The sequence below is a fragment of the Anomaloglossus baeobatrachus genome, chromosome 1, assembly GCF_048569485.1.
Source record: "Anomaloglossus baeobatrachus isolate aAnoBae1 chromosome 1, aAnoBae1.hap1, whole genome shotgun sequence".
NCBI classification, from domain to species: domain Eukaryota; kingdom Metazoa; phylum Chordata; class Amphibia; order Anura; family Aromobatidae; genus Anomaloglossus; species Anomaloglossus baeobatrachus.
The window spans coordinates 88,481,694-88,505,439 of NC_134353.1; the positions used below are offsets into that span (position 1 = coordinate 88,481,694).

The 23,746-nt window shown below is 42.7% G+C and overlaps 1 protein-coding gene across 5 annotated transcripts in view; it reads right to left on the bottom strand.

Moving 5' to 3' along the window:
- The window catches only part of LDB2 (LIM domain binding 2), a 564,531-nt gene extending 542,035 nt beyond the window's left edge, over nt 1-22,496 (bottom strand). For 3 of the 5 annotated variants that reach the window (XM_075346908.1, XM_075346911.1, XM_075346910.1), the window contains exon 1: nt 22,171-22,496. In XM_075346908.1, the coding sequence (XP_075203023.1) occupies nt 22,171-22,302 (132 nt within the window). In that variant the 5' untranslated portion in view covers nt 22,303-22,496. The remainder of the gene's footprint in view (nt 1-22,170) is intronic. The other 2 variants (XM_075346909.1, XM_075346907.1) reach the window with 2 other exon arrangements.
- Between the last annotated feature and the right edge of the window lie 1,250 nt (nt 22,497-23,746).

Genomic DNA, 23,746 nt, shown 5'->3' on the forward strand with positions numbered 1-23,746 from the left:
TGAGCCCAAGATGATTTGAGCTATTCCCAAGAATTAAGCGGAGCTGCAATACCAGACACCGACCACGGACAAAGGATTTCTGGAACAAAACAGCCATATTTTCTAATAATTTTATGCAACCTCATTAAAGGAACACTAAAAATAGAAAATACAAAAAAATTACAATAAATTTAAATAATGAATAATAAAATAATAAAGTATCCCTGCACTTAATCATCTTTCCTTTCATCCTATTCTGTTTCATATTACAATTAAGAAACTTAGAAATTAAAAAAAAAAGAAAACTTCTTTATGTATCCCATGAGATGTGCTATGTTTTGTCTCCTGACAATTATATGACTGGATGCAACAGGAAGGAAACTGTCTGCAGCAGGAGCCTCCCCCCACTGCCCACTCTGACTTTCTCAAACTGATGAGCAAAACATTTAGTGTCTTTTTTTATTTCTTTTCGGCAATTAAAATAAAAATCGATCTCATTAGGACGGTATATATGTCTGTGGTATATATTATATTTGGCTCTGGATATATAGCTTTGGCTCTGGATGGTGCTTCTTTGTGACATGTATTTTGTTCTCAGCTGCAGAAAGCTTAAGCCCTGCAAATACTCTGGAGATCATTTTTAGAAGAAATAAGTAGCCCCCACTGACTAAGCGCTCGCCTGCTGACGGTGCCTGTGCGCGCTGATATGCTCTCATTATTTCACATTTAACTACTGCTGGCACACGGTCATATGCTATACTCATAACTTATGTTTTGTGTATATTAAATGAGCCTCCGAATCACGGCAGTCTCACCCATCCATCATATTATTATGGTCAGAGCTGATTTCAGATAAGCGCGCGCGGCTTTGTGGCACACAGGGTTATTTTTAAGGTTCACATTGAGAATTGTAAAGCTGGGAACGGCATTGCTTCTACTTCTGAACAATCCGTGTCGCTTTAAATAACGTTGAATTATGTCATGTTACACTCGTCTGTACGAAATAAGGCTGAGGATTTTGTATTTTATATAGTGATCGGGTGCGCTATCAATCATTGCAGCATTTTACATGAGAAATAGGTACAAAAAAAAATCCAAGATTTTGGAATTCTGAATATTTCATGGAGGAAAAGCGAGAATTTAAATTAAAATTTAATTTGAAAATTCTAATTATTTCTAGCTGCATATTATTATTATTATTATTATTATTAATAATAATAATATATTATTAATATTATTATTAATAATAATAGCAAGGCACAAATTATTCTGATTTTTTATAATAATCATCATAATCCTCATGGTTTGTCTTGTATGGAAAACTCAAATATGATGGGGCCAGAAAGGGCTTTGTGTTAATGTAAAATAGGGGTGACACAAGCGGGATCTGTCGTAGCTGAATACTTCCACAGTATTAGATATCACAGATGGGTTCGCAGTGTCAGACTGAGGCGGCAGGGGCTCACCAGTAAGGATGGGGCCACATGAGCGTATGGCATCCGATGCGAAATGCTAATGACCCTCGTTTCTGCTGTACTGCGAGTATAAGGCTAGTTTCACACATCCGGCATTTCGCCAGATTTCTGGATCCGGCACACTCCAGTACAATGTAATACAGTACAATGGCATCTCGGCACCTCCGGTCACATGCAGTCATCTGACCGGAGCATGTGACCAGAGCTTGCCGCGATGGCATTGTACAGTATTAACACTGTACTGGAGTGTGCCGGATCCAGCAATCCGGTGAAATGCCGGATATGTGAAACTAGTCTAAGTTGACTGTCATGCCACTGTGATCCGATCCTGCGATCAGATCACAGCTGTGGAAGAGAGGGAGGGCTTAATCTATCTCTTCCATTGCCAGCTGATGAGATTATCGCACTGCACTCCAGTGCCATCCGAGTGCAGTGTGATGTTTCACTCACACTCAGAGACATGTATGGGTGTGAGTGAATACGGATCGGATTCCACCCACAGCATGCTGCGATTGTTTTCTCGGTCCAATTAGGACTGAGAAAATAATTACAGGTCGGAACGGCCCCATAGACTAACATGGGTGTGAGTGGAATGGGATTTTATATCGTCCATAAAGGTGGGTGTGCTGCTAGTGGACTACCTTCAAAAGGGTTCCACCACCAATGGAAGGTATTACATTGAACTTTTGGACCAATTGATGGCAGCTCTGAAAGGCCAAAAGGAACAAAGGAATCTTCTTACTGCAAGACAATGCCTCCGCTCACACTGCATAAGCGCCCACGGCAAAACCGGCAGAGCTGGGCTTCCATCTGCTTGACCACCCACCTTATTCACCAAATCTAGCTCCTTCCGACTATCATCTGTTTCCAAACCTGAAGAAACACCTCAAGGGTACCAAATTTCACACCATTGCTGATGCCATGGCTGCTACGGATGCCTGGTTTGAGGCACAACCAAAATCCTTCCTTTTGCTAGGCTTACAGAACTTGGAATACCGATGTAAGAAGTGTGTTGTCATCAGTGGAGAGTATGTGGAATAAATGTAAAGTTTCAGCATCCTATCTCGTTTCTATCATCCTATCTATCCATCTATTCTATACATCTATCTATTGATCTCTCTATTTATCTATATATCCCTATATCATCTATCCATCTATCCCCCTGTCTATCCATCTATCCATCTATTCTACATTTATCTATTTATACATTTATCGATCTATTCCTCTATCTATCTATCTCTCAGTCTATCATCTTTTTAAATCTACATAAAAGTTAATATGTCAATTATCTTATATTATTTAGTAAAACCATGACAAAATGACTTTTTTTGTACATTACCAAAAAATGAAAACTAATATATTTGCTGTTGTTGTACATATGTAGACTCACAAAATAATGTTAATTTGTCAATTATACTGAGTAGTAAAATATCTTTTAAAATTTTTTTAAAAAAAAAAACAATTTTTGGTCATGCCTCCTACCAAAAAGTGTAATAAAAAGTAAAAAAAAAGTCACCAGGAAAAACTACATTTTGTCAGGTAAAAAAAAAAATCAATCCTTCATACAGCTAAAATTTTAAAGCTCTGAAGCAGAATATGTCGGCACAAAAGCATATTATTTTCTTTTCACTGTATTTATCGCACAAAAGTAATAAAACAGAAATAAAACTATGTAAAGTTGGCAAAGCCATAATCGGGCTTACTCACATAACACTTTATTTGTGCAGCACATAAAAAGAGTCAGACTAAAGTTGTAAAGAAACAATAGCAGAATTGAGTTTTTATTTTTTTTATTTCTTTTTATAAACAGTTTAAAGAGTTAATAAAAGTTAGTTAAGTTAAATGTACTCTAAAATGGCCCCACAGACAAGTACAACCTCACACACCTACAACATTATGGAGAAGACAAAAGTTGGGTCATGAGGCCAAAATAGACCTGATCCTTACAGAGGACCTGACTGCCACCGGATCAAAAGTGACCATTTTTTGCTTCTATTTTATTTCCGCTCTCCTTCTGATTATTCTTTTTTTTTTTCTTTTTTTTTTTAATCCCACAAACAGTTCCAGTGGTATGATCTTTTTTATTTAGTGCACATTTTTACTGTCTTTACAAGGGGGTGTGGCTCACAGGATTCCCTGAGGGCGAGTCTTGTGTCTTTTGATTGCCGTGAGCAATGTCCCCTTGGAAAAGACTAAAAAAATAGAAATAAAAAAAGGACCATATGGGAGATTAAAAAACAAAATACAGAAAAACTCTAGGGAGTAGTGGAAGTAAAATAAGAGCATAAACTGTCTGCTTTTGACCTGATGATGACCTCTCTTTAAGAGGAAGGAAGAAAGAAAGAAAGAAAGAAAGAAAGAAAGAAAGAAAGAAAGAAAGAAGGGGACGAAAGAAGAATGGAAGGAAGGAAAGAAGGGAGAAAGAAAGGAAGGGAGGAAGGGAGGAAGGAAGGGAGGGAGGAAAGAAGGGACGGATGAAGAAAGGAAGGCAGGAAGGAAGGAAGGAAGGAAGGGAGGGAGGGAAGAAGGAAGGGAGGAAGGAAGGAAGGGGAAAGGAAGAGTGGAAGGAAGGGAGGAAGGCAGGAAGGAAGGAAAGAAGGAAGGAAGGGAAGAAGGAAGGAAGGGAGAAAGGAAGGGTGGGAGGGAGGGAGAAAGGAAGGGAGGAAGGAAAGAAGGAAGGAATGGGAAAGGAAGGGTGGGAAGAAGGGTGGAAGGAAGGAAAGGAGGAAGCAAGGAATGAAGGAAGGAGAAATAGAAACAAATAAATAGAAAGAAAAAAGAAAGAAAGAAAGAAAAAAAAGTAAACAAATGAATAAAAGAAAGAGAAAAAGAAAGAAAAAGAAGGAAAGAAGACAAAAAAAGAAAGAAAGAAAGAAAGAGAAAAAAGAAAGATAAATGAAGGAAGGAAGTAATGAAAGAAAGAAAAAAAGAAAGAAAGAAAGAAAAGAAATCGCAACCAGATAAAAAGATGTATATACAAAAGAAATTTACCCATAATCTTTTAGCAAATCATCTCTGCACCCAATGGGTAATTTTTTGTTACCATCCAGATAGGCAGTGACTGAATAAGACAAGATCAGCTGAGTTATTGGTGGTTTCTATGGTTGGAATAAAAAAATGCTATTATTATTGGGTTTTCTTTCACCCTCCAAAGACCTAGTGATAGGGAATTTAGATTGTGATCATGTCTGTAAAGAGCTGGGTAACATGTCGGCAAGTAATAATAATAATAATATATATAATACATTAGTATAATACATTTCTAGTACAGCAGTAGACGGCTGAGAAGACTTGTGTTACTTCCCTTTAGCCATGGCTGTAGGAAGTTTCCATTTTTACTGTCACGTATAGAAACTTTGGCCTCAGTTCATCTGTGTTAGTAAAAAATGCTGAAAAAAATCAGAAAATGTTTTCACGCTCATTTTGGCGGAGCCGGGGTGGGATGGAGGCAGGACAATGTCTGCTCATCTAATTCATGGGGACTGGTGGAGTACCTTATGCCATAAATCTTACTCCAGTCCAGTAAGAACTGTGCTGAGGTGTACGGAGATAGACGCCCCTTTAAAATGCGCTGGATTAATTAGGAGGATGACTCCCGGATGCCACCCTGATCAAGACTGGCGTAAACCGTCTGTGATCATTTAGGATCTTTGCCTCTTTTTTGTGTTCTCCTTCAGTTTTGCAGATCCTGATTTCAAAATACACACTGCATAATTAATACATAGGTTTCTTAACCCCTTAGTGACCACCATTATGACTTAAAAGTGACCTGAGATTAAAGGTCCAGTCACACTAAGCAACTTACCAGCGATCCCAACAACGATAGGGATCGCTGGTAAGTTGCTAGGAGGTTGCTGGTGAGATGTCACACTGCGACGCTCCAGCGATCCCACCAGCAACCTGACCTGGCAGGGATCGCTGGAGCGTGGCTACACGAGTTGCTGGTGAGCTCACCAGCAACCAGTGACCAGCCCCCAGCGCCGCGTGGAAGATGCTGCGCTTGGTAACTAAGGTAAATATCGGGTAACCAACCCGATATTTACCTTGGTTACCACCGCACGGAGCTACACGTGCAGAGAGCAGGGAGCAGCGCACACTGAGCGCTGGCTCCCTGCTCTCCTACAGCACACATCGGGTTAATTACCCGATGTGTGCTGCAGCTAAATGTGCATAGAGCAGGGAGCAATGCACACTGAGCGCTGGCTCCTTGCTCTCTTAGTTACAGCACACATCGGGTTAATTAACCCGATGTGTGCTGCAGCTACATGTGCACAGAGCAGGAGCCGGCACTGACAGTGAGAGCGGCGGAGGCTGGTAACAAAGGTAAATATCGGGTAACCAGGGACAGGGCTTCTTGGTTACCCGATGTTTACATTGGATACCAGCCTCCGCAGAAGCCGGCTCCTGCTGCCTGCACATTTAGTTGTTGCTGTCTCGCTGTCACACACAGCAATCTGTGCTTCACAGCGGGACAGCAACAACTAAAAAATGGTCCAGGACATTCAGCAACAACCAACGACCTCACAGCAGGGGCCAGGTTGTTGCTGGATGTCACACACAGCAACATCGCTAGCAACGTCACAAAAGTTGTTCGTTAGCAGCGATGTTGCTAGCGATGTTGCTTAGTGTGACGGGGCCTTAAGTGATTATCATGACCCCAATGCCGCAGCTGCCGGCTGTACACTATAGCTGACATTCTGCTGCATCAGTCACGATAGGCGTTGTCACCGACCATGACCGTTTAACCCCTTAGATGCTGCTGTCAATACTGACCTCGGCATTTGGTTGGATGGTTAACAGACTTATTTAGCCCTGTCGGCACCCTGAGATTATGATTGTGTGGTCCTGATGGTTGCCATGGCAATTCACGGCCAAATAATGGCCTAAGAGTCTACCTGCTATAGGGGCCTGTTCAGAAGTTATCAACATTTAGGTGGTAAAAACATTTTTCTTTTATATTATGCCACTTTGTATTAATTCCTGAACAGCAGCTGAAGGGTTAATAAGCTACCTGACCGCAGATCTGAATATGTTAATTTGTGCTGTTTATAAAATATCACCTTTGGGGTTTTTCTAATATATAGGTCCCCCAAAGTCTCATCAAAAGCTGAATCAAACTAGCAAGTAACCTTATAATTAAAGCACCACTTCAGTGTCTAGTCTTCACTTTTTTTCAGCGTCGCTCTGGTCCCACGGCGCCATCTTGTGACAGTAACTTATGACTGGTTGGAAATCAGAAGTTACGACAGAAGCTCCCAATACCACTCTATGAGAGCCAGAGCAAGGCCAAAACAAGGCTCTCATAGACTTTTAATGAGTTGTGACCTCCGGCGCACTCCATGAAACACGGGAGCTGCCGGTAGGCCACAAATAGTTGGAGGCCAACTAGAGCAATGGCCATAGAAATTGAAGCCACTGTACGATGACTATATAACAGAGGTCAAAGCTCCACTCCAGTGCTGAAAAAAATAAACTCTGGAGTGGTGCTTTAATTTGTCTCTGAGATGAACATTGTAGATAACCAACTTTCTCTAGTCTTATTGTCCACACCCATTGGGCAGTGTAGTCTATCTCTGGTCCATTGATCATGGTTCTTGGTGGGTATGGGCGTTTTCTTTGTCGCTCCTAATTGGGAGACCCAGACAATTGGGGTGTATAGCTATGCCTCCGGAGGCCACACAAAGTATTACACTAAAAGTGTAAAGCCCCTCCCCTTCAGCCTATACACCCCCCGTACTGCTACGGGCTCATCAGTTTTTATGCTTTGTGCGAAGGAGGTCAGACATCCACGCATAGCTCCACAGCTTAGTCAGCAGCAGCTGCTGACTATGTCGGATGGAAGAAAAGAGGGCCCATAACAGGGCCCCCAGCATGCTCCCTTCTCACCCCACTCTTGTCGGCGGTGTTGTTAAGGTTGAGGTATCCATTGCGGGTACGGAGGCTGGAGCCCACATGCTGCTTTCCTTCCCCATCCCTCAATTAGGGCTCTGGGTGAAGTGGGATCCCATCGGTCTCCAGGCACAGGAGACCGTGCTCCATCCACAGCTCCTGAGGACCCTGCTGGATAGGAGCCGAGTATCGTTCAGGGACATGGCCCTGCTACTTGGAGGTACTCTGTGTCCCCGTGGGGACCGCGCACAGCAACACTCCAGCATTGCTGGGTGTGCTAGTGCACCGGGGACAGCAGCGCTGGCTGCATTTGTGCCACTATACACTTCAGCGTCGCTGAGTGTGTTTGTGTCTTTCTTCCCGCCCCCAGCCCTGCCAGTCAGGGGAAGGGCGGGACGCTGTACAGCACGGCAGCACTGAGGGCTGGAGCATGCTTTGCATACTCCACCCCCCTCACTCTGCACAGTGGGGCACCAGTTCCCGCACTTTTCTGGGTCACGCCCACGGCTCCCTCCTCTCCCCAGGACGCTGGCAGCCATTCCTCTCAGCTCTGCTAACGCTGGAGAGGAGAGACAAGCTCAAAGAGACCCAGGCAGGAATTCTGGTGCCCACACAAACGCTTTGCGCAGGCGGTAAGCAGCACCTGTGGTGCTGGCCCCACTAGTGCAGAAGTGTATTTATAGTTTATATGATTATAGTCTATACTTTACACTGTATGGTGCACTGTTGATTTGTGGCTATATACCCTCCTGTATTGCTCAGAGGAGACAACAGCATGTCGTCCACAAATAGCAAGGGTGCCAAGGCACAGACTTACTATGCTGCCTGTGCTGCATGTACGGCTATACTGCCGGCAGGTTCCACTGACCCTCATTGTGTGCAATGCTCGGCCCCTGTGGCACTTTCTCACCCGGAGCCTCTGCTAGGGGTGACCCAGGGAGAACCACCTGTTGACACTGTCCAGGTGACAGGGATGGAGTTTGCAGTTTTTACTGAAAGACTTTCTGAGACTATGGCTAAGATATTAGAAGCCTTGCAGTCCAGGCCGGCATCTCAAGCCAGGGGCACTGTGGAATCATTGTCCCCTGGTTCCCCTCAGTGGGAACAGCAATGTCTTCCCGGGGTGTCTCATGGATCCCAGGGTGAGGTCTCTGACACGGACCGCAGCCCCAGACCGACTAAGCGAGCTCGCTATGAAATTCCCTCGACATCATCACAATGTTCAGGGTCTCAGCGAGAGGACTCTCTGTATGATGAAGCGGAGGTAGCTGATCAGGATTCTGATCCTGAAGCCGCTCTCAACCTTGATACTCCTGATGGGGACGCCATAGTGAATGATCTTATTGCGTCCATCAATGAAATGTTGAATATTTCTCCCTCAGCTCCTCCTGTGGAGGAGTCAGCTTCTCAGCAGGAGAAATTCCGTTTCAGGTTTCCCAAGCGTACAAAGAGTATGTTTCTGGACCACTCTGACTTCAGAGAGGCAGTCCAGAAACACCGAGCTTATCCAGATAAGCGTTTTTCCAAGCGCCTTAAGGATACACGTTACCCTTTTCCCCCTGACGTGGTCAAGGGCTGGACTCAGTGTCCCAAGGTGGATCCTCCAATCTCCAGACTGGCGGCTAGATCCATAGTTGCAGTGGAAGATGGAGCTTCACTCAAGGATGCCACTGACAGACAGATGGAGCTCTGGTTGAAATCCATCTATGAAGCTATCGGCGCGTCTTTTGCTCCAGCATTCGCAGCCGTATGGGCACTCCAAGCTATCTCAGCTGGTCAGGCGCAAATTGACGCACTCACACGTACGTCTGCGCCGCAGGTGGCGTCCATAACCTCTCAAACGTCGGCATTTGCGTCCTACGCTATTAATGCTGTCCTGGACTCTGCGACCCGTACGGCGGTTGCAGCCGTCAATTCGGTGGCAATACGCAGGGCCTTGTGGCTGCGGGAATGGAAGGCAGATTCGGCTTCCAAAAAGTGCTTAACTGGATTGCCATTTTCTGGCGACCGTTTGTTTGGTGAGAGATTGGATGAAATCATCAAACAATCCAAGGGAAAGGAAACATCCTTACCCCAGGCCAAACCAAAAACACCCCAACAGAGGAGGGGACAGTCGAGGTTTCGGTCCTTTCGGGGTACGGGCAGGTCCCAATTCTCCTCGTCCAAAAGGCCTCAGAAGGATCAGAGGAACTCCGACGCATGGCGGTCTAAATCACGCCCTAAAAAGACCGCCGGAGGTGCCGCTACCAAGGCGGCTTCCTCATGACTTACGGCCTCCTCACACCGCATCCTCGGTCGGTGGCAGGCTCTCCCGCTTTTGCGACACCTGGCTGCCACAAGTAAAAGACCGTTGGGTGAGAGACATTTTGTCTCACGGTTACAGGATAGAGTTCAGCTCTCGTCCTCCGACTCGATTCTTCAGAACATCTCCGCCTCCCGAGCGAGCCGAGGCTCTTCTGCAGGCGGTGGGCATTCTGAAGGCAGAAGGAGTGGTGGTCCCGGTTCCTCTTCAGCAACAGGGTCACGGTTTCTACTCCAACCTGTTTGTGGTTCCAAAGAAGGACGGGTCCTTCCGTCCTGTTTTGGACCTAAAACTGCTCAACAAACATGTAAGGACCAGGTGGTTCCGGATGGAATCCCTCCGCTCCGTCATCGCCTCAATGTCCCAAGGAGATTTCCTAGCATCGATCGATATCAAGGATGCTTATCTCCACGTACCAATTGCTCCAGAGCATCAGCGCTTCTTGCGCTTCGCCATAGGAGACGAACACCTTCAGTTCGCGGCACTGCCGTTCGGCCTGGCGACAGCCCCAAGGGTTTTCACCAAGGTCATGGCTACAGTAGTTGCGGTCCTCCACTCTCAGGGTCACTCAGTGATACCTTACTTAGACGATCTGCTGGTCAAGGCACCCTCTCAAGAGGCATGCCAACACAGCCTCAACGTTACTCTGGAGATTCTCCAGAGTTTCGGGTGGATCATCAATTTTCCAAAGTCAAATCTGACACCGGTCCAATCACTGACATATCTTGGCATGGAGTTTCATACTCTTCCAGCGATAGTGAAGCTTCCGCTGGACAAACAGCGTTCACTACAGACAGGGGTACAATCTCTCCTTCAAGGTCGGTCACACCCCTTGAGGCGCCTCATGCACTTCCTGGGGAAGATGGTGGCAGCAATGGAAGCAGTCCCTTTCGCGCAGTTTCACCTGCGTCCTCTTCAATGGGACATCCTACGCAAGTGGGACAGGAGGCCGACGTCCCTAGACAGGAACGTCTCCCTCTCTCAAGCAACCAAAGCTTCCCTTCGGTGGTGGCTTCTTCCCACCTCATTATCGAAAGGAAAATCCTTCCTACCCCCATCCTGGGCGGTGGTCACGACGGACGCGAGCCTGTCAGGGTGGGGAGCAGTTTTTCTCCACCACAGGGCTCAGGGTACGTGGACTCAGCAAGAGTCCTCACTTCAGATCAATGTTCTGGAGATCAGGGCAGTGTATCTTGCCCTAAAAGCGTTCCAGCAGTGGCTGGAAGGCAAGCAGATCCGAATTCAGTCGGACAACTCCACAGCGGTGGCTTACATCAACCACCAAGGTGGGACACGCAGTCGGCAAGCCTTCCAGGAAGTCCGGAGGATTCTGCTGTGGGTGGAAGCCACAGCATCCACCATATCCGCAGTTCACATCCCGGGCGTAGAAAACTGGGAAGCAGACTTTCTCAGTCGCCAGGGCATGGACGCAGGGGAATGGTCCCTTCACCCGGACGTGTTTCAGGAGATCTGTTGCCGCTGGGGGATGCCGGACGTCGACCTAATGGCGTCACGGCACAACAACAAGGTCCCAACATTCATGGCTCGATCTCAAGATCACAGAGCTCTGGCGGCAGACGCCTTAGTTCAGGATTGGTCGCAGTTTCAGCTTCCTTATGTGTTTCCTCCTCTGGCTCTGTTGCCCAGAGTGTTACGCAAGATAAGGGCCGACTGCCGCCGCGCCATCCTCGTCGCTCCAGACTGGCCGAGGAGGTCGTGGTACCCGGATCTGTGGCATCTCACGGTCGGCCAACCGTGGGCACTGCCAGACCGACCAGATTTGCTATCTCAAGGGCCGTTTTTCCATCTGAATTCTGCGGCCCTCAACCTGACTGTGTGGCCATTGAGTCCTGGATCCTAGCGTCTTCAGAATTATCTCAAGAGGTCATTGCCACTATGAGACAGGCTAGGAAACCAACGTCCGCCAAGATTTCCTCCCTAAGGTGGTATCCCCTTTTCATCTCAATCAGGACATCTCCTTACCCTCGTTTTGTCCTCATCCAGTTCACCAATGTGAAAAAGATTTGCACTTGTTAGATCTGGTGAGAGCACTCAGACTCTACATTTCTCGTACGGCGCCCCTGCGCCGCTCCGATGCACTCTTTGTCCTTGTCGCTGGCCAGCGTAAAGGGACACAAGCTTCCAAATCAACCCTGGCTCGGTGGATCAAGGAACCAATTCTCGAAGCTTACCGTTCCTCGGGGCTTCCGGTTCCCTCAGGACTGAAGGCCCATTCTACCAGGGCCGTGGGAGCGTCCTGGGCCTTGCGACACCAGGCTACGGCTCAGCAGGTGTGTCAGGCAGCTACCTGGTCGAGCCTGCACACTTTCACGAAACACTATCAGGTGCATACCTATGCTTCGGCAGATGCCAGCCTAGGTAGGCGAGTCCTTCAGGCGGCAGTTGCCCACCTGTAGGACGGAGCCGTTACGGCTCTATTATGAGGTATTATTTACCCACCCAGGGACTGCTTTTGGACGTCCCAATTGTCTGGGTCTCCCAATTAGGAGCGACAAAGAAGAAGGGAATTTTGTTTACTTACCGTAAATTCCTTTTCTTCTAGCTCCAATTGGGAGACCCAGCACCCGCCCCTGTTTTTGTATACACATGTTGTTCATGTTAAATGGTTTCAGTTCTCCGATATTCCTTCGGATTGAATTTACTTTAAACCAGTTTATAATTTTTTCCTCCTTCTGGCTTTTGCACCAAAACTGATGAGCCCGTAGCAGTACGGGGGGTGTATAGGCTGAAGGGGAGGGGCTTTACACTTTTAGTGTAATACTTTGTGTGGCCTCCGGAGGCATAGCTATACACCCCAATTGTCTGGGTCTCCCAATTGGAGCTAGAAGAAAAGGAATTTACGGTAAGTAAACAAAATTCCCTTCTTTGCAGTAATACGCTCTGTTAGAAGGTCCTTGTTGTGACAGGTCACAACATTCACATACATGAATATGCTCTGATCTAAACAATTCATTGTAGCTCTGTCAGGATGTTTAGTGTTGTTGTTCTGCTGGGAGGTGAAGCAAAGGCCCAGTCTCATGTCTTTTTCAGCCTCTAACAGGTTTACCCCCAGCAGTGCCCTGTATTTTGCTCCATCCAACTTTCCATCAACTCTGACCAGCATCCCTGTCCCTGCTGAAGAAAAGCCTCTCCACAGCATGATGCTGTCACCACCATGTGTGATGGTGGGAATGGTGTTTTCAGGGTGATGTGCAGTATTAGTTTTACAACAAATATAGCACTTTGCATTTAGCCCAAAAAGTTCTACTTTGGTCTTTTCTGACCAGTGCACCTTCTTCCACACACTCTCTCTGTTCCCTACATGGATTTTTTCAATCGGCTAATGGGGCTTTTTATGGCTTCCTTTAAATAATGGCTTTCTTCCTGCAACTCTTCCACAAAAGACAGATTTGTGGAGTATATGACTGATAATTGTCCTGTAGACAGGTCCTTCCCCCTGAGCTGTGATCTCTCCATCCCCTCTAGAGTGACCATGGGCCTCTTGGCTGCATCACTAATTAGTGCTCTCCTTGCTTGGGACGTCAGTTTAGATGATCGGCCATGTCTTGGTAGATTTACAGTTTGCCATACTCATTCCATTTTTGGTTGATGGATTGTACAGCGCTCCATGACATGTTCAGAGCTTAATATATTTTTTTTATATCCCAACCCACCTCTTCCAGTAAGCCTACAATCTACAATAGCCCTCAGTCCAGTACACCACTGCGCAACCAGCTCTGTCCTCACCTATTGTACCATCACCCATTCCCTGTAGACTGTGAGCCCTCGCGGGCAGGGTCCTCTCTCCTCCTATACAAGTCTGTTTTGTACTGTTAATGATTGTTGTACGTATACCCTTTTTCACTTGTAAAGCGCCATGGAATAAATGGTGCTATAATAATAAATAATAATAATAATAATAATAATAACCCTGCTTTACTCTTCTCCACAACTTTATCCCTGACCTGTCTGGTGTGTTCCTTGGGTTTCATGATGCTGTTTGATCCCTAATGTTCTCACACAAATCTCCGAGGTCTTCACAGAATGTCTGTTGTAATACTAAGTATACATAAGACACAGGTGGACTCAATTTACTAATAAGGTGAGTTTTGGAGGCAATTAGTCACTCCGGATTTTATTTAGTGTCTTTAGACTACACGGCGCTAATCAAAAATTCACGTCACAATTTTAAAATATAGATTTTTAAGATAATTAGAAAACCGTGTATCATTTTCTTTACATTTCATAAATACTCGCTACTTAGGGGTACTTTGCACACTGTGACGCACATCCGGCGTCGTTGTCGACATCGGAGTATGTGAATCCTTTTTACTACGATTAACGAGCGCAAAAGTGTCGAAATTGTATGATCGGTGTAGTGTCCGACATTTCCATAATTTCGCTGCAGCGACAGGTACGATGTTGTTCCTCGTTCCTGCGGCAGCACACATCGCTGTGTATGAAGCTGCAGGAGTGAGGAACATCTCCTACCTGCCTCCACTGGCTATGCGGAAGGAAGGAGGTGGGCAGGATGTTTACGTCCCGCTCATCTCCTCCCCTCAGCTTCTATTGGCCGCCTGCCGTGTGACGTCCCTGTGATGCCGCACGACCCGCCCCCTTAGGAAGGAGGCGGTTCGCCGGCCAGAGCGATGTCGCAGAGCAGGTAAGTGCATGTGAAGCTGCCGTAGCGATAATGTTCGCTACGGCAGCTATCACAAGATATCGCATGTGCGACGGGGGCGGGGACTATCGCGCTCGGCATCGCTACAATCGGCTTGCGATGTCGTAGTGTGCAAAGTACCTCTTACTGTTGGTATATCACATAAAATCCCAATAAAATCCTCTTAAGATTGTGGGTGTAATGTGAAAAAATATGGAATAGTTCATGGGGTATGAATCCTTTATCAAGGCACTGTAGATAGATAGATTTATAGATAGATAGATACAAGATTGACAGAAGGATACTAGATATATAAAAGACAGAAAGATATGACAAGGATCATAGATAGATTGATAGGGGATGGATGGATGAATGGATGGATAGAGGGATAGAGAGATAGATAGATAGTTGATTGATGGATAGATCGAGGATAGATAGATAGATAGATAGTGGATGGATGGATAGATAGATAGATAGATAGAAGGATAGATAGATAGATAGAGGGATAGATAGATAGATAGACAGAGGGATAGATAGATACATAGATAGATAGATAGATAGATAGATAGATAGAGGGATAGATAGATAGATAGATAGATAGATAGATAGATAGATAGATAGATAGATAGATAGATAGAGGGATAGATAGATAGACAGATAGATAGATCAATAGATATCGGAATAGCAATCTTGGCATTGTGTGAGAAAGTCTCCTATATTCACTATATATATATATATATATATATATATATATATATATATATATATATATATATATATATATATATATATATATTATACAGTATATAAACTTTATTTATTTTATATCTACCATATTCTCTAGCTGGATGGGGAATTCTTAGCAGGATCATTTGACCGCTATGTTTTGGGATAACACATCACACTATTCCTTCTGATGCGTCAGATATCTATATATATTGTATGCATGTGTATAGTGTATATAATGGAATTAAGACCGAAACTTCAGCACTGCAAATAGTTTCTGCAAATGTCCAATTTATTGAGTCTAATGGAATTTTATCTGTAAAATTGCACAGACTAATACAATGCCACCTAGTGGCCAATGATAATGAGGGCGCTCCGATAATAAAGGTGGCCGACCTGTCCTATTCAGGTTAATTAGCATGTTGAGGAAAAAAAACTGATTTCCCCCTCACATTTAATTCTTCTTCTTTTTGTTCCTGACTCACTGGACACTTAGTGTATCTGAGGAAAGAGTCCCAGAGGCGCACACAGCAGGAAAGCTCCATGTCAGCAGCATGCACCGCTCAGGAGCCACAGCAGTTTAGTGTGGTCTCTTGGGGGCTAATTTACAGAGAATATTGATAGTAAATTGCTTAAATAGCAACAACCTAACGCACTGTAATTAATGGTGTTTATTGAAGCCTATTGCTAACGATTCAAATTTCCAGTAACCTTTTTTTTGTGCCTTTGATTGCTAACATTATAGAAACATAAGAGAGTGGCTTAAATAGAAATTTACACTGTGTTATTTAAAAAAAATCTCTAATTATTTAAAATAAAATCTATAATTTAAAACAGGGTTTAAAAAACAAACAAGCAAAAACAAGAAAACAGTGCCACACGTGTCTACAGGCTGTGTCTGGTATTACAGCTTCGACTAATTGAAGTGCACAGGGCTGTAGGTATTTCCATACAAGGCGCACATGTTTGGAACAAAGGAGAAATGTGGGTTTTTTTTTGTTTTGTTTTGTCTGTTTTTTTAAATTATGTACCACCCCTTTAAGTATTCTATTGTTAAAGAACATATCAATGTACTGACCTTAAAGGGGTCGTCAGATTAGTGACAGGCTGATACATCTACACTCCATTGATGTAGAAAGGGTTGACCCCTTTTGTAGTCCTGAAACTTATTGGCAGTTAGTGTAGTTAACTGACTTCCCCTACATAATATTACATGATTAGGATTGTTTTCATGAGCAGGAAGACAGTGAGAATCAATAGGGTTTCCTTTTTGTTAGAAAGGTCCCCCAATGATAAGCTCTTCCCTGCATAGACAACGATCAGCCATAATCTGCAAGGTGAACTGGGCAATAAGTGTTCAATTTCTCTGCAGCGCCCCCGGAGGAAAACTGAAGTATTACACAATTCCCATTAAAATTAAAGGGCTACCTGTACACATGAACATCCTGCCTCCCTGGATACAGAACAGCAGTCAAAGGCGCCAGATGCAGAAACTTTTCGTAATAACGTACAATAATTCTGTAATAATGTATCTAGAACAGGGGCCAGACATCCCCCTTTATAAGCTAATCAGAGCCCGTTCCCAATCACTCACCATTATACTGTCACACTACTTAGCAAAGGCCAATTATAATAATATTAGATCAGTCAACAGTGACAAAAACAGAAAAAAAACAAAAACAGCTAAAGATAAAAAAATGAAAGATTTACTATATAGAATCTACATTCGCTGGTTATATTAGGTGGAGCTTCCAATTTAAACACAGTAGTTATTTTTATGCTTTTTTATAAAAACAAAGAAATGAAGCAGCTCCACAGGTGTACGGAGCGCAGGATGAATGTTCCAATGCCAGAGTATATAAGCTTATGGCAAAGGGGGGTACAGTGTCCTGAAAAGTGTAACTGGTTTTGCAATACTTGGGAGCAGGTTTCTGCGCACAGATTAGAAAATCATTATTGTTACCTTTCAACACATCAATTTTTGGCAGGAGTCAGAATAGATTGCAAGCTTTTCAGACTAGGCAGAGAAATGACAGACAGCACAACTGCACTTTTTTTTCCACTCAATTATAGCCCGAAACAATGAAAATAAGAATGATACAATGAAGCAGCTCCACAGGTACACAGTGCGCAGGATGAATGTCCCAATGCCATAGTATATAAGCCTATTTGTACTATCCTATTAGCAAAGGGCGGTGCAGTGTCCTGAAAAGTGTAACCGTTTTTTGACTCCTTGAGTTGAGGACAGGTTTCTGCGTACAGATTAGGAAATCATTACTGTTACCATTGATCACATCGATTTTTGGCAGAAGGAGTCAGAATTGATTGCAAGCTTTTCAGACTAGACAGAGAAATGACAGACAGAAATTCCCTTTTTTTTTCCAATCAATGCTTTACTCATTTATGGCCCTAAACAATGAAAATCAGAAAGATACAATAAAGCAGCTCTACAAGTACACAGAGCGCAGGATGAATGTCCCAATGCCATAGTATAGATGCTTATGTGTACTATCCTATTAGCAAAGGGGGGTGGAGTGACCTGAAAAGTGTAACTGTTTTTTGACTCATTGAGTTGAGGATAGGTTAGGAAATCATTATTGTTTCCTTTGATCACATCAATTTTTGGCAGAAGGAATCAGAAAAGATTGCAAGATTTTCAGACTAGGCAGAGAAATGACAGACAGAAATTCCCTTTGTTTTCCAATCAATGCTTTACTCATTTATGGCCCGAACCAATGAAAATCAGAAAGATACAATAAAGCAGCTCCACAAGTACACAAAGCGCAGGATGAATGTCCCAATGCCAGAGTATAGATGCTTATGTGTACTGTCCTGTTAGCAAAGGGGGTGGAGTGACTTGAAAAGTGTAACTGTTTTTTGACTCCTTGAGTTGAGGACCGGTTTCTGCGCACAGATTAGGAAATCATTATTGTTACCTTTGATCACATCGATTTTTGGCAGAAGGAGTCAGAAAAGATTGCAAGCTTTTTAGACTAGGCAAAGAAATGACAGACAGCAGAAGTTCAATTATGGCCTGAAACAATGAAAAATCAGAATGATACAATGAAGCAGCTACACGGAGCGCAGGATGAATGTCCCTAAGCCATAATATATAAGCTTATGTGTACTATCCTATTAGCAAAGGGGATGGAGTGTCCTGAAAAGTGTAACTGTTTTTTTACTACTTGAGTTGAGGGCATTATTGTTACCTTTCATCACATTGATTTTTGGCAGAGAGAATCAGAAAAGATTGCAAGCTTTTCAGACTGGGCAGAGAAATGACAGACAGGAGAAGTTCACTTTTTTTCCAATCAGTGCTCCACTCAATTATGTCCCAAAACAATGAAAAATCAGAATGATACAAGTTGCTTTGTGTTCACCCGCTGCAGACATACAAATGTTTTGATAAATAGTTACAAAATTGTTAGAAAAATGTTCCAGTTTAGCAAAGTAGCTGTAAAGAAAAGTTAAATATTTCCAAAAATTGTGAAGAGCTATAGGGCATATTCATATGGAGATGTCAGCACCATTATCAAATTTTCAGCCATTGTTATTAATACAGCATTTAAATAAGAAGCCATAATCACAGGAAAGCGGCAAAAATGTTGTTGATTTTATGTTACGGTGGCAGTAGGCCTACGGAAAAACTGTATCATACCACAATAAGTAACTTTACGTCAAGTAACAATCATTATCCACGTGGCTGTTGACAACTAAAATGAATATTCTAGTTTGCGTAAAAGAGTTTTTTTATATGTGATTTTTTTTATCTTTTGCCTTTTTAGTTGTCTTTAATTTACCTGTATTCCTAATGTTGCTCTGTCGCATTAATGTGTTGTGTAGGAAAGAAAATGAATATTTAACTATTAGGCATCCACTATACACTGGAAACAATTGGGAGAACATGTCCCAAATATACATAGCAATACTGTAGTAAGCTGGGCGTCCCACTGGCAATGGCGGATACTACCAACCTTCTAGGTAAAGTGACCTCTTTTTGGACAGATCTATATAATCTATGGATCCCTAGTCCTGGTTATAAGAGATCTGGTGGAGGATTAGTTATTTTGGGTCTTCCTGTACTTTCTGTTGCCTTTGCCCTGTTGCCCAGTAAGACTTCTTCAATGCAATTCTCACTGTAAACTAACAAGCTGTGTTGTGTCATCATGTACTTGGCACGTGTCTATGTGTATAATAAAGGTAAAGATGGGGACATCTGTGGGGGCTAACAGGGGCATTACTTAGGGAACTAAGTGCCAACAAGCCACTTTACATAGTGCAGGGTATTAGTACAGGGCGAGGACAGTAAACGCAACTTTGCCCAAGGTGGAGTAAAGTACAGCCATGTCAGTGAAAAAAGAAACATATGTGTGCATGTGAATCTCAGCTATATTGATATAAATACATGTGAACATATAGACAATGTAATAGATATATAGACAATGTATTAGACATATATAAGAGAGCTCAATAACTTTAATAATCTATGGATCCCTATATGAAATTGTCCTGGTTATATGCGATCTGGTGGAGTTTAGGTAATTTTTACTGTACTTTCTATTGCCTTTGCCCTGTTGCCCAGTAAGACTTCTTCAGTGTCATTCTCACTGTGAAACTAACAAGCTGTGTTGTGTCATTATTTACTTGGCACGTGTGGATGTGTATAGTAAAGGTAAAGTTGTGGAGGTATGTGGGGGGCTAACAGGGGTATCACCCAGGGGACTAAGTGCCAACAAGCCATTTTACATAGTGCAGGGTATTAGTACAGGGTGAGGACAGTAAACACAACTTTTGCCAAGGTGAAGGAAAGAGTAAAAAGAGAAACATATACTGTATGTGCACATGTGAATCTCCTCTCTATGGATATAAATACACGTGAACATATAGATAATGTATTAAAAATTTATAACAGAGCTCAATAACTTCAATAATCTATGGATCCCTATATCAAATAGCCCTGGTTATGTGAGATCTGGTGGAGTTTAGGTAACTCGGGTCTTCCTGTACTTTCTATTACCTTTGCCCTGTTGCCCAGTAAGACGTCTTCAGTGCAATTCTCACTGTAAACTAACAAGCTGTGTTGTGTCATCATGTACTTGGCACGTGTCTATGTGTATAGTAAAGGTAAAGATGGGGACATATGTGGGGGCTAACAGGGGCATTACTTAGGGAACTAAGTGCCAACAAGCCACTTTACATAGTGCAGGGTATTAGTTCAGGGCTAGGACAGTAAACGCAACTTTGCCCAAGGTAGAGTAAAGTACAGCCATGTCAGTGAAAAAGAAACATATGTGTGCATGTGAATCTCAGCTATATTGATATAAATACATGTGAACATATAGACAATGTATTAGATATATAGACAATGTATTAGACCTATAGACAATGTATTAGACATATACAGTATATCTGTTAGACATATATAACAGAGCTTAATAAATTTAATAAGCTATGGATCCCTATATCAAATAGCCCTGGTTATGTGAGATCTGGTGGAGTTTAGGTAATATGGGTCTTACTGTACTTTCTATTGCCTTTGCCCTGTTGCCCAGTAAGACGTCTTCAATGCAATTCTCACTGTAAACTAACAAACTGTGCTGTGTCATCATGTACTTGGCACGTGTCTATGTGTATAATAAAGGTAAAGACCAAGACATGTGTGGGGGCTAACAGGGGCTTTACCTAGGGGACTAAGTGCCAACAAGCCACTTTACATAGTGCAGGGTATTGGTACAGGGCTAGGACAGTAAACTCAACTTTTGCCAAGGTGAAAAGAAAAACATATACAGTATGTGCACATGTATATCTCAGCTATATGGATATAAATACACATGAACATATAGACAATGTATTAGACATATATAGCAGAGCTCATTAACTTCAGTATTATCTATATAAACAGTAATATCACTGATTTTACTGGATCTTTCACGTACTTTCCTCTAGGTAAAGGAATTTTTAGTTCAGGGACAATTTCAGATCTGCTACATATGTTCCAGTATTGGCTGAATTATACTACCCTGACTTGTAATGTATATCAGATTTATATACATTCATACCGGGCTGTATGGCTTTATAACTCCCATATTTGGGGCAATATTTATATAAACATTGTTCTGTTATTATATTTAATTTTCAGCTTTTTCAAAATATTGATGGGAAATATTTATTTTTGTGTAAATACATTATTACAGAATTGTATCCGGGGGTATGGACCACGTCCTCCTTTTTTTTTTTTTTAGTTTATTGTGTTTGTGTGATTGTGTCTTTGTTTTTGTGAGTTTTTTTGTGATTTTAGGTTGGGATCTTCAGCTTTTTATTCATTACACTTTAGGTATAACTTTAGTCTATGGCTGAGATAATGATGAGGTGTCAAGTTCTGGGTCAGTGGGAAAGTTTTGTAGTGGATGTCGTGATTTTAAAAATATTATTTATATAGTTGGCTAAACTTTTAGGTAGATTACTACGTAAAGAGGGAATATTTGGGAAGGTCATTACCACTTTAGCCCCCCCGTAGGTATTAGTGGCCGTCTATGCTCTGTCATCCTTTCTGGAGAATAAGTGTCCCACGCTGGCATCATACAGCTGGGCAGGGGGCATGCACCCCAGGGTGGTGACACAACACATTCGGAGACACAGGTGCTGTAGGGGCGCTGGCATGACCCCACTTCACACACTTTTTGACACTTTACGAATGCGAGCCCACAGACAGCTGTAACGTCAGTCTGTTTAATATTCATCACCTTCATCCCGGTGTCTTCCCATTATCCACAGTCACAGTTTACCAAACTCAGAAGTAACAAATAGTCTACAAGTTTACACGACCAAGTGAAGTCTTTGATGACCATTGTTGTCCTTGTACCAACTTTAAAATCTCAGATTCTACTAAATATTTTACTAATAAGACTCATAAATAGGAAAGAATCAATCAAAATCGTATATCGAACAATTTCCAGACAGAAGAATAACTTTACCCCAGTCCTTGTAAGAAAACCCCAAATTCTACTGATATAGAACCCATTGACAGGAGGCAACAGTAGACCATACAGATGATGATGGAAAGCTGGGACTATGTGTCCATTATAGGATAGATGAAGGTCTATATTGACCATCTATAGGGGAAGGTCGAAAGGACTTACCTCTGTACGAGACTGCAGCCGCTTGTTCAGCTCATATATTCGGTACTCTGGCTGCACCATGTATGGGGTATGCCTTCTGTAGAAAGGACCAAAGGGAGAAGAATAGAAAGGGTCATGCGGAGTGCTGGACATCTTCTTTGCTTCCAGAGAATCAGATTTGCAACAGCATCCATATAGAGCTCATGGGCTGTGCGTTCTCCCCAGCATAAACTAGCAGTATGCACACACAGATCACACTGCCTGGAAAGCCCTGTATGGCAAGACACAGAGAAAGAGAGGGAGAGACTGGAGAGAGGGAGAGCGCCAGAGCGAGGGAGGCTGGATGGCTGCAGGCTACACTGCCTGCTTTTAAAGAAGCCGTATACCAATAGGGTCACTTCCTGTCCGCACAGTGGGCGCCTCACATACACCGGGCAACATTTGTTTTCATTTCATCCGGCAGCGTCCCATAGGGAAGAAGCCGGAGACTTTCTGTGCATCTATCTCCTTCCTTCACATTCGGACTCATTTTTATTCATTCTATGTAGGTGCGTTATTTATTATTAATAAAAAGCCTGGCTATTAAATGTGAGGAGCGGGCACGCAGGAATTTACTGAGGAGGGGAGTTCAGGCATAGGGGAAGAAGAAGCAAGGAGCGATGGAAATATTAGGGGTTCTCCTCCATAAGAAATCTGCTGTAATATTGAAAAGTGTGCAACTAGCCATCTATTATCTATTGCTAAAATAAAGATTATTATTTATCTGTCTATTTATTTTTTATTTATTTATTTATCCATCCAGCTATCTATGTAATATCTATCTATCGCTATACAAAAATAAACATTATTATCTATCAATCTGTCAAGCCGTCTATTCATCTATTATCTATATATCTGTTATATCCATCTATCTATCCATCCATCTATCTATCTATTATCTCTATATCTCTCCATCTATTATCTCTCTATCTATCTATCTCTCTATCCATCTATTATCTATATATCCATCTATTATCTATCTATCCATCTATCTATATATCTATTGCTATACAAAAATAAAGATTATTATTATCTATTAACTATTATCTATCTATCTATCCATCTATTATCTATATATGTATTATATTCATCTATCTATCCATCTATTATCTATCTATCCATCTCTCTACCCATTATCTATCTATTATATTCATATAACTATCTATCAATGTGCCTATCTATCTATCTATCTATCTATCCGTTAAGCCATCTATCCATCTATTATCTATCTATATATCTATCTATCCATTATATCCATCTAACTATCCATCTATCTATCTATCTATCTCTCTATCCCTCTATCCCTCTATCTATCCCTCTATCTATCTATCTATCCCTCTATCTATCTATCTATCAATCCATCCATCCATCTATCTATCTATTATATCTATCTATCCCTCTATCTATCCCTCTATCTATCTATCTATCCCTCTATCTATCCCTCTATCCCTCTATCTATCCCTCTATCTATCTATCTATCCCTCTATCTATCTATCTATCTATCTATCCCTCTATCTATCTATCTATCTATCTATCTATCCCTCTATCTATCTATCTA